Consider the following 18,664-nt stretch of genomic DNA (forward strand, 5'->3'; position numbering starts at 1 on the left):
ATGTCCCTATAAATGTCTGGGCTTGTGCTGAACTGTTTTATATGGGAGCAACATTACACATGATAAAGGGGTCTAAAAAGGTAATAAACACTTACAATAAACACCACCAGTCAATCTCTCTCTCTCTCTCTCTCTCTCTCTCACACACACACAAATCACAAATTAAAAAATGGAAATTAAACAAACATTTTGTATTTGGTTAAATTGCGGTCAGTGATCCTTAGCAAACAACAACTCCCCCATTATTGTTTTTTTTTTTTTCTTTTGGGGGGGGGGGGGGGGGGGGGCCCTCGAGAGCCCTGTTGTCACCTTCTACAGTCACTCCATCATCCTCATCATCACTGCAGACTGCTGACCTGACCAGGATGTGTCTGAGCTCTCATTAAACACACAGTTTATACAGAGAATGTTTCTGATGAGGAGTTTATAAGTCCTGTGCTGAATGTGGACTTAAGGTCATCTTTAATAAACTTGAACCTAAACCTGAACTTATCTAAACAGCTGATTCAAAGGAATAAACAAATGAACACACACTTGTTATGCATGTCACTGTTTTACTACCTACTTCTCCCATGATGTACAACTGATTCATCATGAATTAATACCATTAAACATCTTACCAGCCAAATTCAAGCCAAACCTCGGAGTTGGACACTAATTAAGCTGCTGATTGACCGGTTGCTATAATGACTAAAGAACACCAGAGGAAGAGGAAGATAAGACCAAGAAAACACAGATCTTCACATCAACATCTTATATACAGTATTTATTTTAAAACTGCTCTAAAATGTCCACAAATCCTCTAGTCCATATTTCCTCTGGGCCTGAAGTCAGACTGAAGTCAGATTTGTCTAAACAAATATCAGACAGTGAGCAGCTCAGCGGGCGGTGGTCTGAGAGGAATCTGTCCCAGTGTGAATCGTTTAGCAGTGAACTCTCGGAGCTCATCTGGTGTGAGTTCACTCAGAGGAGTGTACAGGCTGTCTCCTCCACTCTTCCTGTCCCCTGCACTCCCAGTCACACTCGCTCCACCATCAAAACCTCCACCACCAGGAGCAGTGGACGAGCCGCCGAAGCCTCCTGCAGATGCAGAGGAGAAGCTGAACCCTGCTGCGGAGCTTTTACTCGCTGTCGCTCCTGCAGGATCAGCGAAGGAGAAGGTGGAGGCTGAAGGAGCTGATGAGCCAAACTGGGATGAACCTGGCTGGCTCCCAGATGAGCCAAACCCGGGATTAGACCCCGAGAAGCTAAATCCAGCAGCACTACTCTGAGCACTTGAGCCAAATCCTGAGAATAAAAGAAACAAGCTTTAATATGTTAATTTGTTCTATTTAAAAACTAAAACTGCATTCTTTTTTTACTACAGGGGCATTAGGGAGGGAACTGAGGTCTGATTGGTTACAGTGGAACTGGGGTATGAACAGCGGTCTGATTCAGTGGCGTTACGGGCAGGAACAGCGGTCTGATTGGCTACAGTGCTAATTACATACAGACTTTCTGTCTGATTACATTCAGGGTTATTAGGGTTTACAGTTCACACAGACTACCTCCTTCTCGGAACCCAGATGAAGATGAGCCAAATCCAGATGTTGTTGGAGCGCCAAATCCAGATGTTGTTGGAGCGCCAAATCCAGATGTTGTTGGAGCGCCAAATCCAGATGTTGTTGGAGCGCCAAATCCAGATGTTGTTGAAGCGCCGAATCCAGATGATGATGAAGATGATGAACTGAACAGTTCTCCACCTGAGGGGGTCTGTGCTCCTGGATTGCTCAACTCTGCTATCTGTGGAAACCAACACACTGAACCATAAACACGTGTCCATCCACACAGCTTAAACACTAACACAGACAATTTAAAGGAAGCTGAAATCACAGGCTCACAGAGCAGGTGTCAATGTGAGGTATTGTGTTAAGTGTTATTTAATTTCTCACCACAGATGCACGTGTGTTAGGGCTCATGGCTCTTAGTTCCTGAACTCTGGATCTCCACTGATTGGCCAACTGCTGGACTGAATTAACCTAATGAATCACAAAACATGTTAAATATACATCAAAGACACAAAGACAATAAAGACAAAAGACAAAGTGTGTAGATGAGTGTTTACAGACCCAACAGTGATTGGGGCATTGATGTGTACACTACGAGACTAAACACTATGAGACTAAACACCACGAGACTAAACACTATGAGACTAAACACTACGCTACGAGATTAAACGCTACGAGACTAAACGCCACCAGACTAAACGCTACCAGACTAAACGCTACCAGACTAAACGCTACGCTACGAGACTAAACACTACAAGACTAAACGCTATGAGACTAAACACTACGGGACTAAACATAAACCCTAAATCACACCCACAAAGCCATCAAATTTGTTCATCAACTCCCACATCAGAAGTACATTAAACAAACATTCACACAAACGAGACGTGTGAAACAGTACAAGTGTGAATTATCTCAGTGAGCCAGTGGTGAGAGCCCAGACAAGTAACATCTATAACTGTCTGTTGTAGAGACACAGAATCGTAAAAAGTTTAGAATTAACAGGAGATGAAAAAAGCCATCAGGAAGGAGAAGATCGCTTACAAAGGACTGTACGTCTCCTGTGGCCCTGCTGGTGTAGTACTCCATTCTCAGCTCCTCTGGTGATAGCTCCACAAACCCTAAACACACACACACAGTTAAACCCTCTCACTTCATACTTGATGATTTCTTCACTTGAGCCGGTGACCCACCTGTGATGGAGGCTTTGAGGATGGCGTAGCAGGAGAAGAGCCACTGTCCTGAGCTCTGCCACACCTCCATGTCCTTCTGAATCATGTCTCTGTCAATCACAAAAGAACGTTTATCTCACACCTCCTTCACACCATTTTTCAGCCAAAACAGCATCCTTCAGAAACTAAGTCTGCTAATCAGACTGACTGTGCTGATCTTTCCATCACTCACAGCTGTTTATCGGTGTCGTCTCCACCTTCATCCCCTCCTCCTCCTCCTCCTCCTCCTCCAGTTCTCCTGTATCCACTCTGTGTGTTGCTCAGGGTAGAGAACCGGTTCTGTGTAGTAAAGCTGAAGTTAGAACTCCGATCATCTCTCCCTGCTCCGCTGTTCCCTCTGCCCCAGTCTCCTCCTCCGCGGCTGAAAGATGAGGGCTGGACCACACCTCCCCCCGAGCGCTGAGTTGGGTTCACCCACACCCGGTTTACTGACCCTGCAAAACAGGAATGTACCATTAATTGTCAGGTCAGCAGGGGTGTAAACACGTCACACAGCTGCACAACACGACTGAACACAACGTCACTAAACTCTGCTCCCTGCCCGGGCATCAACACACTCCCACACTAGTGAGGTAACCGTGTCTCTGCCTTTCCTCACTGCCTCTATCTCCGTCAGCTCATAATAAATACTGACTGGAAACAGAATTTTACTGAAGAACCTGTGTGTGTTTTTGTTGTCTTTTAAATGGTATTAAATACACAAACATGCAAAGAAACTTCTTCTTCAACTTTCATTTTCACTATCATTGTGCAATAGATTGGGTTTACAAACCTTAAGCATTCCATTCTATAATAATAATAATAATAATAATAATAATAATAAGTACAGATTTCTCATAACTGTTACGAAGCTCATATCAGTTCACACCTATGAGGCAGATCTCCTGTCTGTCTGGATAGATATCAGACCTTTAGACGCATCAGACATTTAGGGATCAGACATCTCACTGAGCTGATTATTCCAACCCACCCACTGACCCACCCACTTACAAACCCATTGACCCACCCACTGACCCACCCACTTACAAACCCATTGACCCACCCATTGACCCACCCACTGACCCACCCACTGACCCACCCATTGACCCACCCACTGACACACCCATTGACCCACCCACTGACCCACCCACTGACCCACCCATTGACCCACCCACTGACCCACCCACTGACCCACCCATTGACACACCCACTGACACACCCACTGACACACCCACTGACCCACCCACTGACACACCCATTGACACTGACTGCATTGCAGTGCCTTAACATTCAGTACTGTACTGACTCATATTTTACTGTGTCCTTACCGCATTATTACTATTAGCCTATGTTACTGTGTCCCTGTGTATTTGCTAGTTTCAGTGTAAATACACAACAGGACGAATGTTTACTGATAACACAAACACGTGACATTTCAGCACCTAATAAACAAAGATATAACTGCTTATAACGCGCTCACTCACTCACCTCCACCTGCATATCTGCCTCCTCTCGGGTGTTCATTCCAACATTTATCCCCATAACGACATCTTCCTTCGAGAAAGTAACTACACACCGTCATTGTTACACAAACACACACACACAACACTTTCTTCTTCTTTAGTGTTAGCGGGTAAACAGCAGACTGGTGCTGCATTTTACCGCCACCTATTGGTATAAAGTGTGAATCAGAATCAGAATCAGGTTTATTGGCCGAGTGTTGATGACGTCGTTGACACACAATGATGACGCACACAAGGAATTAGCTGTTTGTGACTCTCAAAAGTACACACATAAATAACACTATACTATACAATACACACATAAATAACACTATACTATACAATACACACATAAATAACTATACTATACAATACAGACATAAATAACACTATACTATACAATACACACATAAATAACACTATACTATACAGTACACACATAAATAACACTATACTATACAATACACACATAAATAACACTATACTATACAATACACACATAAATAACACTATACTATACAATACAGACATAAATAACACTATACTATACAATACACACATAAATAACACTATACTATACAATACAGACATAAATAACACTATACTATACAATACACACATAAATAACACTATACTATACAATACAGACATAAATAACACTATACTATACAATACACACATAAATAACACTATACTATACAATACACACATAAATAACACTATACTATACAATACAGACATAAATAACACTATACTATACAATACACACATAAATAACACTATACTATACAATACAGACATAAATAACACTATACTATACAATACACACATAAATAACACTATACTATACAATACACACATAAATAACACTATACTATACAATACACACATAAATAACACTATACTATACAATACACACATAAATAACACTATACTATACAATACACACATAAATAACACTATACTATACAATACACACATAAATAACACTATACTATACAATACACACATAAATAACACTATACTATACAATACAGACATAAATAACACTATACTATACAATAAACACATAAATAACACTATACTATACAATACAGATATAAATAACACTATACTATACAATACACACATAAATAACACTATACTATACAATACAGACATAAATAACACTATACTATACAATAAACACATAAATAACACTATACTATACAATACACACATAAATAACACTATACTATACAATACACACATAAATAACACTATACTATACAATACACACATAAATAACACTATACTATACAGTACACACATAAATAACACTATACTATACACACATAAATAACACTATACAATACACACATAAATAACACTATACTATACAATACACACATAAATAACACTATACTATACAATACACACATAAATAACACTATACTATACAATACACACATAAATAACACTATACTATACAATACAGACATAAATAACACTATACTATACAATACAGATATAAATAACACTATACTATACAATACACACATAAATAACACTATACTATACAATACAGACATAAATAACACTATACTATACAATAAACACATAAATAACACTATACTATACAATACACACATAAATAACACTATACTATACAATACACACATAAATAACACTATACTATACAATACACACATAAATAACACTATACTATACAATAAACACATAAATAACACTATACTATACAATACACACATAAATAACACTATACTATACAATACACACATAAATAACACTATACTATACAATACAGACATAAATAACACTATACAATACAATACACACATAAATAACACTATACTATACAATACACACATAAATAACACTATACTATACAATACACACATAAATAACACTATACTATACAATAAACACATAAATAACACTATACTATACAATACACACATAAATAACACTATACTATACAATACACACATAAATAACACTATACTATACAATACACACATAAATAACACTATACTATACAATACACACATAAATAACACTATACTATACAATACACACATAAATAACACTATACTATACAATACAGACATAAATAACACTATACTATACAATACACACATAAATAACACTATACTATACAATACACACATAAATAACACTATACTATACAATACACACATAAATAACACTATACTATACAATACAGACATAAATAACACTATACAATACAATACACACATAAATAACACTATACTATACAATACACACATAAATAACACTATACTATACAATACAGACATAAATAACACTATACTATACAATACACACATAAATAACACTATACTATACAATACACACATAAATAACACTATACTATACAATACACACATAAATAACACTATACTATACAATACACACATAAATAACACTATACTATACAATACAGACATAAATAACACTATACTATACAATACACACATAAATAACACTATACTATACAATACACACATAAATAACACTATACTATACAATACAGACATAAATAACACTATACTATACAATACACACATAAATAACACTATACTATACAATACACACATAAATAACACTATACTATACAATACACACATAAATAACACTATACTATACAATACACACATAAATAACACTATACTATACAATACAGACATAAATAACACTATACTATACAATACACACATAAATAACACTATACTATACAATACACACATAAATAACACTATACTATACAATACACACATAAATAACACTATACTATACAATACACACATAAATAACACTATACTATACAATACACACATAAATAACACTATACTATACAATACACACATAAATAACACTATACTATACAATACACACATAAATAACACTATACTATACAATACAGACATAAATAACACTATACAATACAATACACACATAAATAACACTATACTATACAATACACACATAAATAACACTATACTATACAATACACACATAAATAACACTATACTATACAATACACACATAAATAACACTATACTATACAATACACACATAAATAACACTATACTATACAATACACACATAAATAACACTATACTATACAATACACACATAAATAACACTATACTATACAATACACACATAAATAACACTATACTATACAATACACACATAAATAACACTATACTATACAATACAGACATAAATAACACTATACTATACAATACACACATAAATAACACTATACTATACAATACACACATAAATAACACTATACTATACAATACACACATAAATAACACTATACTATACAATACACACATAAATAACACTATACAATACAATACACACATAAATAACACTATACAATACACACATAAATAACACTATACTATACAATACAGACATAAATAACACTATACTATACAATACAGACATAAATAACACTATACTATACAATACACACATAAATAACACTATACTATACAATACACACATAAATAACACTATACTATACAATACACACATAAATAACACTATACTATACAATACACACATAAATAACACTATACTATACAATACACACATAAATAACACTATACTATACAATACACACATAAATAACACTATACTATACAATACACACATAAATAACACTATACTATACAATACACACATAAATAACACTATACTATACAATACAGACATAAATAACACTATACTATACAATACACACATAAATAACACTATACTATACACTACACACATAAATAACACTATACTATACAATACACACATAAATAACACTATACTATACAATACACACATAAATAACACTATACTATACAATACACACATAAATAACACTATACTATACAATACACACATAAATAACACTATACTATACAATACACACATAAATAACACTATACTATACAATACACACATAAATAACACTATACTATACAATACAGACATAAATAACACTATACTATACAATACACACATAAATAACACTATACTATACAATACACACATAAATAACACTATACAATACACACATAAATAACACTATACTATACAATACAGACATAAATAACACTATACTATACAATACACACATAAATAACACTATACTATACAATACACATAAATAACACTATACAATACAATACAGACATAAATAACACTATACTATACAATACACACATAAATAACACTATGCTATACAATACAGACATAAATAACACTTTACTATACAATACACACATAAATAACACTATACTATACAATACACATAAATAACACTATACAATACAATACAGACATAAATAACACTATACTATACAATACACATAAATAACACTATACAATACAATACAGACATTAATAACACTATACTATACAATACACACATAAATAACACTATACTATACAATACAGACATAAATAACACTATACTATACAATACAGACATAAATAACACTATACTATACAATACACACATAAATAACACTTTACTATACAATACACACATAAATAACACTATACAATACAATACAGACATAAATAACACTATACTATGCAATACACACATAAATAACACTATACTATACAATACACACATAAATAACACTATACTATACAATACAGACATAAATAACACTATACTATACAATACACACATAAATAACACTATACTATACAATACACACATAAATAACACTATACTATACAATACACACATAAATAACACTATACTATACAATACAGACATAAATAACACTATACTATACAATACACACATAAATAACACTATACTATACAATACAGACATAAATAACACTATACTATACAATACACACATAAATAACACTATACTATACAATACACACATAAATAACACTATACTATACAATACACACATAAATAACACTATACTATACAATACACACATAAATAACACTATACTATACAATACACATAAATAACACTATACTATACAATACACATAAATAACACTATACAATACAATACAGACATAAATAACACTATACTATACAATACACACATAAATAACACTATACTATACAATACACACATAAATAACACTATACTATACAATACACACATAAATAACACTATACTATACAATACACACATAAATAACACTATACTATACAATACACACATAAATAACACTATACTATACAATACACACATAAATAACACTATACTATACAATACAGACATAAATAACACTATACTATACAATACACACATAAATAACACTATACTATACAATACACACATAAATAACACTATACAATACACACATAAATAACACTATACTATACAATACACACATAAATAACACTATACTATACAATACACACATAAATAACACTATACTATACAATACACATAAATAACACTATACAATACAATACAGACATAAATAACACTATACTATACAATACACACATAAATAACACTATGCTATGCAATACAGACATAAATAACACTATACTATACAATACACACATAAATAACACTATACTATACAATACACATAAATAACACTATACAATACAATACAGACATAAATAACACTATACTATACAATACACATAAATAACACTATACAATACAATACAGACATAAATAACACTATACTATACAATACACACATAAATAACACTATACTATACAATACAGACATAAATAACACTATACTATACAATACAGACATAAATAACACTTTACTATACAATACACACATAAATAACACTATACAATACACACATAAATAACACTATACTATACAATACACACATAAATAACACTATACTATACAATACACACATAAATAACACTATACTATACAATACACACATAAATAACACTATACTATACAATACACACATAAATAACACTATACTATACAATACAGACATAAATAACACTATACTATACAATACACACATAAATAACACTATACAATACAATACACACATAAATAACACTATACTATACAATACACACATAAATAACACTATACAATACAATACAGACATAAATAACACTATACTATGCAATACACACATAAATAACACTATACTATACAATACACACATAAATAACACTATACTATACAATACAGACATAAATAACACTATACTATACAATACACACATAAATAACACTATACTATACAATACACACATAAATAACACTATACAATACACACATAAATAACACTATACTATACAATACACACATAAATAACACTATACTATACAATACACACATAAATAACACTATACTATACAATACACACATAAATAACACTATACAATACAATACAGACAGAAATAACACTATACTATACAATACACACATAAATAACACTATACTATACAATACAGACATAAATAACACTATACTATGCAATACACACATAAATAACACTATACTATACAATACACACATAAATAACACTATACTATACAATACAGACATAAATAACACTATACTATACAATACACACATAAATAACACTATACTATACAATACACACATAAATAACACTATACTATACAATACACACATAAATAACACTATACAATACAATACAGACATAAATAACACTATACTATGCAATACACACATAAATAACACTATACTATACAATACACACATAAATAACACTATACTATACAATACAGACATAAATAACACTATACTATACAATACACACATAAATAACACTATACTATACAATACACACATAAATAACACTATACAATACACACATAAATAACACTATACTATACAATACACACATAAATAACACTATACTATATAATACACACATAAATAACACTATACTATACAATACACACATAAATAACACTATACAATACAATACAGACAGAAATAACACTATACTATACAATACACACATAAATAACACTATACTATACAATACAGACATAAATAACACTATACTATACAATACAGACAGAAATAACACTATACTATACAATACACACATAAATAACACTATACTATACAATACACACAGAAATAACACTATACTATACAATACACACATAAATAACACTATACTATACAATACAGACATAAATAACACTATACTATGCAATACACACATAAATAACACTATACTATACAATACACACATAAATAACACTATACTATACAATACAGACATAAATAACACTATACTATACAATACACACATAAATAACACTATACAATACAATACACACATAAATAACACTATACTATACAATACACACATAAATAACACTATACAATACAATACAGACATAAATAACACTATACTATGCAATACACACATAAATAACACTATACTATACAATACACACATAAATAACACTATACTATACAATACACACATAAATAACACTATACTATACAATACAGACATAAATAACACTATACTATACAATACACACATAAATAACACTATACTATACAATACACACATAAATAACACTATACTATACAATACACACATAAATAACACTATACTATACAATACAGACATAAATAACACTATACAATACAATACACACATAAATAACACTATACTATACAATACACACATAAATAACACTATACTATACAATACAGACATAAATAACACTATACTATACAATACACACATAAATAACACTATACTATACAATACACACATAAATAACACTATACTATACAATACACACATAAATAACACTATACTATACAATACACACATAAATAACACTATACTATACAATACACACATAAATAACACTATACTATACAATACACACATAAATAACACTATACTATACAATACACACATAAATAACACTATACTATACAATACAGACATAAATAACACTATACAATACAATACACACATAAATAACACTATACTATACAATACACACATAAATAACACTATACTATACAATACACACATAAATAACACTATACTATACAATACACACATAAATAACACTATACTATACAATACACACATAAATAACACTATACTATACAATACAGACATAAATAACACTATACTATACAATACACACATAAATAACACTATACTATACAATACACACATAAATAACACTATACTATACAATACACACATAAATAACACTATACTATACAATACAGACATAAATAACACTATACTATACAATACACACATAAATAACACTATACTATACAATACAGACATAAATAACACTATACTATACAATACACACATAAATAACACTATACAATACAATACACACATAAATAACACTATACTATACAATACACACATAAATAACACTATACTATACAACACACACATAAATAACACTATACTATACAATAAACACATAAATAACACTATACTATACAATACACACATAAATAACACTATACTATACAATACACACATAAATAACACTATACTATACAATACACACATAAATAACACTATACAATACAATACACACATAAATAACACTATACTATACAATACACACATAAATAACACTATACTATACAATACAGACATAAATAACACTATACTATACAATACACACATAAATAACACTATACTATACAATACACACATAAATAACACTATACTATACAATACACACATAAATAACACTATACTATACAATACAGACATAAATAACACTATACTATACAATACACACATAAATAACACTATACAATACAATACACACATAAATAACACTATACTATACAATACACACATAAATAACACTATACAATACAATACAGACATAAATAACACTATACTATGCAATACACACATAAATAACACTATACTATACAATACACACATAAATAACACTATACTATACAATACACACATAAATAACACTATACAATACACACATAAATAACACTATACTATACAATACACACATAAATAACACTATACTATACAATACACACATAAATAACACTATACAATACAATACAGACAGAAATAACACTATACTATACAATACACACATAAATAACACTATACTATACAATACAGACATAAATAACACTATACTATACAATACAGACAGAAATAACACTATACTATACAATACACACATATATAACACTATACTATACAATACACACATATATAACACTATACTATACAATACACACATAAATAACACTATACTATACAATACACGCATAAATAACACTATACTATACAATACATACAATAACACTATACTATACAATACACACATAAATAACACTATACTATACAATACACACATAAATAACACTATACTATACAATACATACAATAACACTATACTATACAATACACACATAAATAACACTATACTATACAATACACACATAAATAACACTATACTATACAATACAGACATAAATAACACTATACTATACAATACACACATAAATAACACTATACTATACAATACACACATAAATAACACTATACTATACAATACAGACATAAATAACACTATACTATACAATACACACATAAATAACACTATACTATACAATACACACATAAATAACACTATACTATACAATACACACATAAATAACACTATACTATACAATACATACATAAATAACACTATACTATACAATACACACATAAATAACACTATACTATACAATACACACATAAATAACACTATACTATACAATACACACATATATAACACTATACTATACAATACATACAATAACACTATACTATACAATACACACATAAATAACACTATACTATACAATACACGCATAAATAACACTATACTATACAATACATACAATAACACTATACTATACAATACACACATAAATAACACTGTACTATACAATACACACATATATAACACTATACTATACAATACATACAATAACACTATACTATACAATACACACATAAATAACACTATACTATACAATACAGACATAAATAACACTATACTATACAATACACACATAAATAACACTATACTATACAATACACACATAAATAACACTATACAATACACACATAAATAACACTATACAAGACAATACAGACATAAATAACAATATTGTGTAATATTATACTTTAGTACACTATACAGCAGCAGTAGTGTGTAATATATACAGATGATGTGATGACTGACAGTCCTGATAATGCAGCACTTATAGATATGAAGCAGTGAATATAATGATGGTGAGGTGTTAATCAGGGTGATTGTCTGGGGAAACAAACTGTTCCTGTGTCTGGCAGTTTTAGTAAGTAAAGTTCTGTAGCGCCTGAGAGAAGGAAGGAGCTGAAAGAGGTTGTGTCCAGGGTGTGACGGGTCAGTGGTGATGTTTACTGCACGGTTTCTGGTTCTTGTATGGTACAAGTAGTGGGGGGTGGGCAGGGGGGCACCAGTTATTATTTCTGCTGTTTGTACTGTGTGCTGCAGTCTGTTCCTGTCCTGTTTTGTTGCTGCACCAAACCAGATGGTGATGGATGTGAACAGGACAGATTCAATGACTGCAGTGTAGAACAGCATCAACAGCTCCTGTGGCAGACCAAACTTCACTAATTGATGTAGAAAGTACATCCTCTGCTGGGACTTTTTGATGATGGAGTTTATGTTGCAAGATACCATGAGTCTAAAACACTTCAAAGTTTTTTTTGTTTTTGTTTTGTTTATTATATAAATAAATGCAATAAACAGGGAAAGAAGTGCTAGTTGAAGTGTTTCCTGAATAAGTAGGTCTTTAACCGCCGTTTGAAAATATCCAGTGACTCAGCTGTCCGGACCTCTAGGGGAAGTTCATTCCACCACCTTGGTGCCAGAACAGATAAGAATCTTGTAGTAAACCTCCCTCTTACCCTGAGAGATGGTGGGACCAGTGGAGCAGTGCTGTAGATCTGAGGGTGTGGGGTGCAGTGTGAGGAGTGATGAGGGCTTTTAGGTAAGAGGGAGATGGTCCGTTTTTGGCTTTGTAGGCCAACATCAGTGTTTTGAATCTGATGCGTGCACCTACCGGAAGCCAGTGGAGGGATCGCAGCAGTGAGGTGGTGTGGAGAACTTTGGCAGGTTTAAAACAAGCCGTGCAGCTGCATGTTGGATCATTTGCAGAGGACGGATTGCGTTCATATGTAGACCTGCCAGTAGTGTGGTGCAGTAATCCAGTCTAGAAATGACAAGAGACTGAACAAGTAAATGAGCAGCCTGAGTGGACAAAAATGGTCGAATCCTTCTAATGTTGTAGAGAAGAAACCGACATGAGCGAGTCACATTAGCAACATGAGAGGAAAAGGACAGTTGGTAAAAGGACAGTTAGAAAAGGACAGTTGGGGTAACCATGCCATGGTTACACCAAGGTTGTGAGCTGTGGCTGAAGGGGAGATCAGATTGTTGTGCAAGGAGATATAGCAAGGTCATGACCTGGAGATGAATCACCTGATGATCAGCAGTTCAGTTTTGCTAGGATTGAGCTTTAACTGATGAGCAGTCATCCATGATGATATTTCTGCCAGACATGCTGAGATCCGATCAGAAGCTGTGGTATCTGAGGGTGGGAAAGAGAAGATAAGTTGTGTATCATCAGCATAGCAGTGGTAAGAGAACCCATGTGAGGAAATAACTTCACCAAGAGAGTGAGTATACAGGGAGAAAAGAAGAAGACCAAGTACTGAATCTTGTGGGACACCAGTGGGGAGTCTGTGTGGAGCAGATGTCACTCCCCTCCATGTTACCTGATATGGGCGTCCTTCCAGGTAGGAACAAATTCCACATTCCCACCATTCCCACAAATCCCAAGACTCCTGAGGGTGGACAAGAGAGTCTTGTGGTTGACCGTATCAAACGCTGCTGAAAGGTCGAGGAGGATAAGGACGGATGACAGTTTGGCAGCATGTAGTTTCTCAGAGACATCCAAAAGGGCTGTCTCTGTGGAATGAGCTGCTTTAAAGCCAGACTTTTGGGATCTGTAAAGTACTCATGTGGTTATTATGTGTAAGACTTTAGTGTCTGCTCCTTTTAGACCCAGTCTGGATCCCATCACCTGTTAACCTGCACATTGTGGAACCTTTTGGGAACTTTTTTCAGTCATCTTTTGTCTTTGTTCCAACTTTTGTCTGTTAAATAAAGGTTCGAGTGAATTAATAAATTAAAGCTTGTAGTTTTTATTGCACACATAAATGTTATTTATCTGGAGTGGATTTGCTGTCATTTACCAGAGAAAAACCTGATAAAACTAGACATAAAAATGAACATATATAATATGTAATGAATATAAAACTTTAACCAGTTCACGTTTTGTTTAATATTTTTCTCCAGATGTTTATACAGCACTGAAAACGCTCGCGCGCTCTTGTTTTATAAAGTAAACACAAACAGAATGAACCAATGAGAACGTCCGAGCGGTGGAACGAGCCGGGTGACGTCATATAGGCAGACCGTCAGTTCACGGCACATCAACTAATCAGAACGCTAGGATTCGTGGAGCTCGTGATGGACACACGGCTTCGGCCAATCGAAAGGGGATGTGTTGTCAGACGGGGGCGGGGTTTGTTCCGATTTGTCTTTTCATGCGCAGGTAGAAGAGATAAAGGGATAAAAGTCGCCCCTTCAGTCAGAGAGACGTGACTCTAACTCTTTACCTCAGAGACGTGACTCTAACTCTTTACCTCAGAGACGTGACTCTAACTCTTCACCTCAGAGACGTGACTCTAACTCTTCACCTCAGAGACGTGACTCTAACTCTTCACCTCAGAGTCGTGACTCTAACTCTTTACCTCAGAGTCGTGACTCTAACTCTTTACCTCAGAGTCGTGACTCTAACTCTTCACCTCAGAGACGTGACTCTAACTGTTTTAGAGCTCCACCATCATCATGACCGTGTATGAAGTTAGCAGCCTGCTAATGGGGAGCGCTGTTGGGAACATAATCAGTGACAACCTGACGTTGGCGATTCTGGTGACGTCAGCTTTCACTCTCACACTGGCGTATTTATCTAAAGCGGTGTTTAAACAGGCGCACGATCGACGTGACGGACACGTGAGTAAATAATGCACTATTACCGACTACACGCGGTCTCGCGCACGCTGACAGACAGCGTTGCCATGGGAGCGGATCAGTCCACTGTGCTGCTTACAGTAGGGGTGCAACATGCAGCTCTGCCCCTCATAACAGTTATTAATGCTTAATAAGAGCTAGTAAAGTTAGTGCATTAATGATCATTTATCCTTAATGTTTATATAGTACACTGGTGGGTCTTACTGACAGAAAATACATAATAAATACATCATGTTTTTAATTCATGTTTAATGCAGAATTATGTAGAAACAAATTGTTTTTTACAAAGTTTCAGATGAATAAAAACTAATCTGAGGGGTTTACATGAACACAGAGAAGAGCACACACTCATATTTACTGTTAACTGTAATAAAGTCTTTCTTTTCCACAGAAATATCCTCCATACATCCCCTCCAGTCTGCCATACTTGGGCCATGCCATCGCCTTTGGGAGAAGCCCCATTGACTTCCTGGAAAACGCTCACAAAAAGGTGACATGTTCACGGGTTCAGTGGGACCGTCACGGGTTCAGTGGGACCGTCACGGGTTCAGTGGGACCGCCACGGGTTCAGTGGGACCGTCACGGGTTCAGTGGGACCGTCACGGGTTCAGTGGGACCGCCACGGGTTCAGTGGGACCGCCACGGGTTCAGTGGGACCGCCACGGGTTCAGTGGGACCGTCACGGGTTCAGTGGGACCGTCACGGGTTCAGTGGGACCGCCACGGGTTCAGTGGAACCGCCACGGGTTCAGTGGGACCGCCACGGGTTCAGTGGGACCGCCACGGGTTCAGTGGAACCGCCACGGGTTCAGTGGAACCTCAGTGGTTAAGGTGTTGGACTACTGATCAGAAGGTCGTGAGTTCAAATCCCAGGGCCATCAAGCTGCCACTGCTGGGCCCCTGAGCAAGGCCCTTAACCTTCAATTGCTCAGCTGTATAAATGAGATAAACGTAAGTTGCTCTGGATAAGGGCGTCTACCAAATGTCGTAAATGTAACGTGTTCCCTGGGACGGCCACGTGTTCCCTGGGACGGCCACGTGTTCCCTGGGACGGCCACGTGTTCCCTGGGAGGGCCACGTGTTCCCTGGGACGGCCACGTGTTCCCTGGGACGGTCATCTGACCTTATATTAGTTAATTCATCCAAAATATCAAACTGTAATCAGAAGACAGAATCTTTAGCATGTATTTATACAGAGACATTAGTCACATGTATTTATAC

The 18,664-nt window shown here is 33.7% G+C and overlaps 2 protein-coding genes across 3 annotated transcripts in view; one reads left to right on the forward strand and one right to left on the reverse strand.

Annotated features, from left to right (window-relative positions):
- Positions 1–534: 534 nt before the first annotated feature.
- The window catches only part of nup42 (nucleoporin 42), a 58,136-nt gene continuing 40,006 nt past the window's right edge, over positions 535–18,664 (reverse strand). The window contains exons 2-8 of the mRNA XM_060887505.1: positions 4,247–4,356; positions 2,952–3,213; positions 2,741–2,829; positions 2,592–2,668; positions 1,932–2,018; positions 1,548–1,782; positions 535–1,287 (exon numbers count right to left, since the gene is read on the reverse strand). Of these exons, the coding sequence (XP_060743488.1) occupies positions 863–1,287; positions 1,548–1,782; positions 1,932–2,018; positions 2,592–2,668; positions 2,741–2,829; positions 2,952–3,213; positions 4,247–4,340 (1,269 nt within the window). The 5' untranslated portion in view covers positions 4,341–4,356 and the 3' untranslated portion in view covers positions 535–862. The remainder of the gene's footprint in view (positions 1,288–1,547; positions 1,783–1,931; positions 2,019–2,591; positions 2,669–2,740; positions 2,830–2,951; positions 3,214–4,246; positions 4,357–18,664) is intronic.
- Positions 16,999–18,664, forward strand: part of LOC132857519 (lanosterol 14-alpha demethylase) — a 16,052-nt gene continuing 14,386 nt past the window's right edge. The window contains exons 1-2 of one of the 2 annotated variants that reach the window (XM_060887502.1): positions 16,999–17,426; positions 17,836–17,934. In XM_060887502.1, the coding sequence (XP_060743485.1) occupies positions 17,262–17,426; positions 17,836–17,934 (264 nt within the window). In that variant the 5' untranslated portion in view covers positions 16,999–17,261. Of the gene's footprint in view, positions 17,427–17,835; positions 17,935–18,148; positions 18,395–18,664 lie in introns of those variants that run through there. The other variant, XM_060887504.1, reaches the window with a different exon arrangement.

Source organism: Tachysurus vachellii, chromosome 14 (assembly GCF_030014155.1).
Source record: "Tachysurus vachellii isolate PV-2020 chromosome 14, HZAU_Pvac_v1, whole genome shotgun sequence".
Taxonomy (NCBI): Eukaryota; Metazoa; Chordata; class Actinopteri; order Siluriformes; family Bagridae; genus Tachysurus; species Tachysurus vachellii.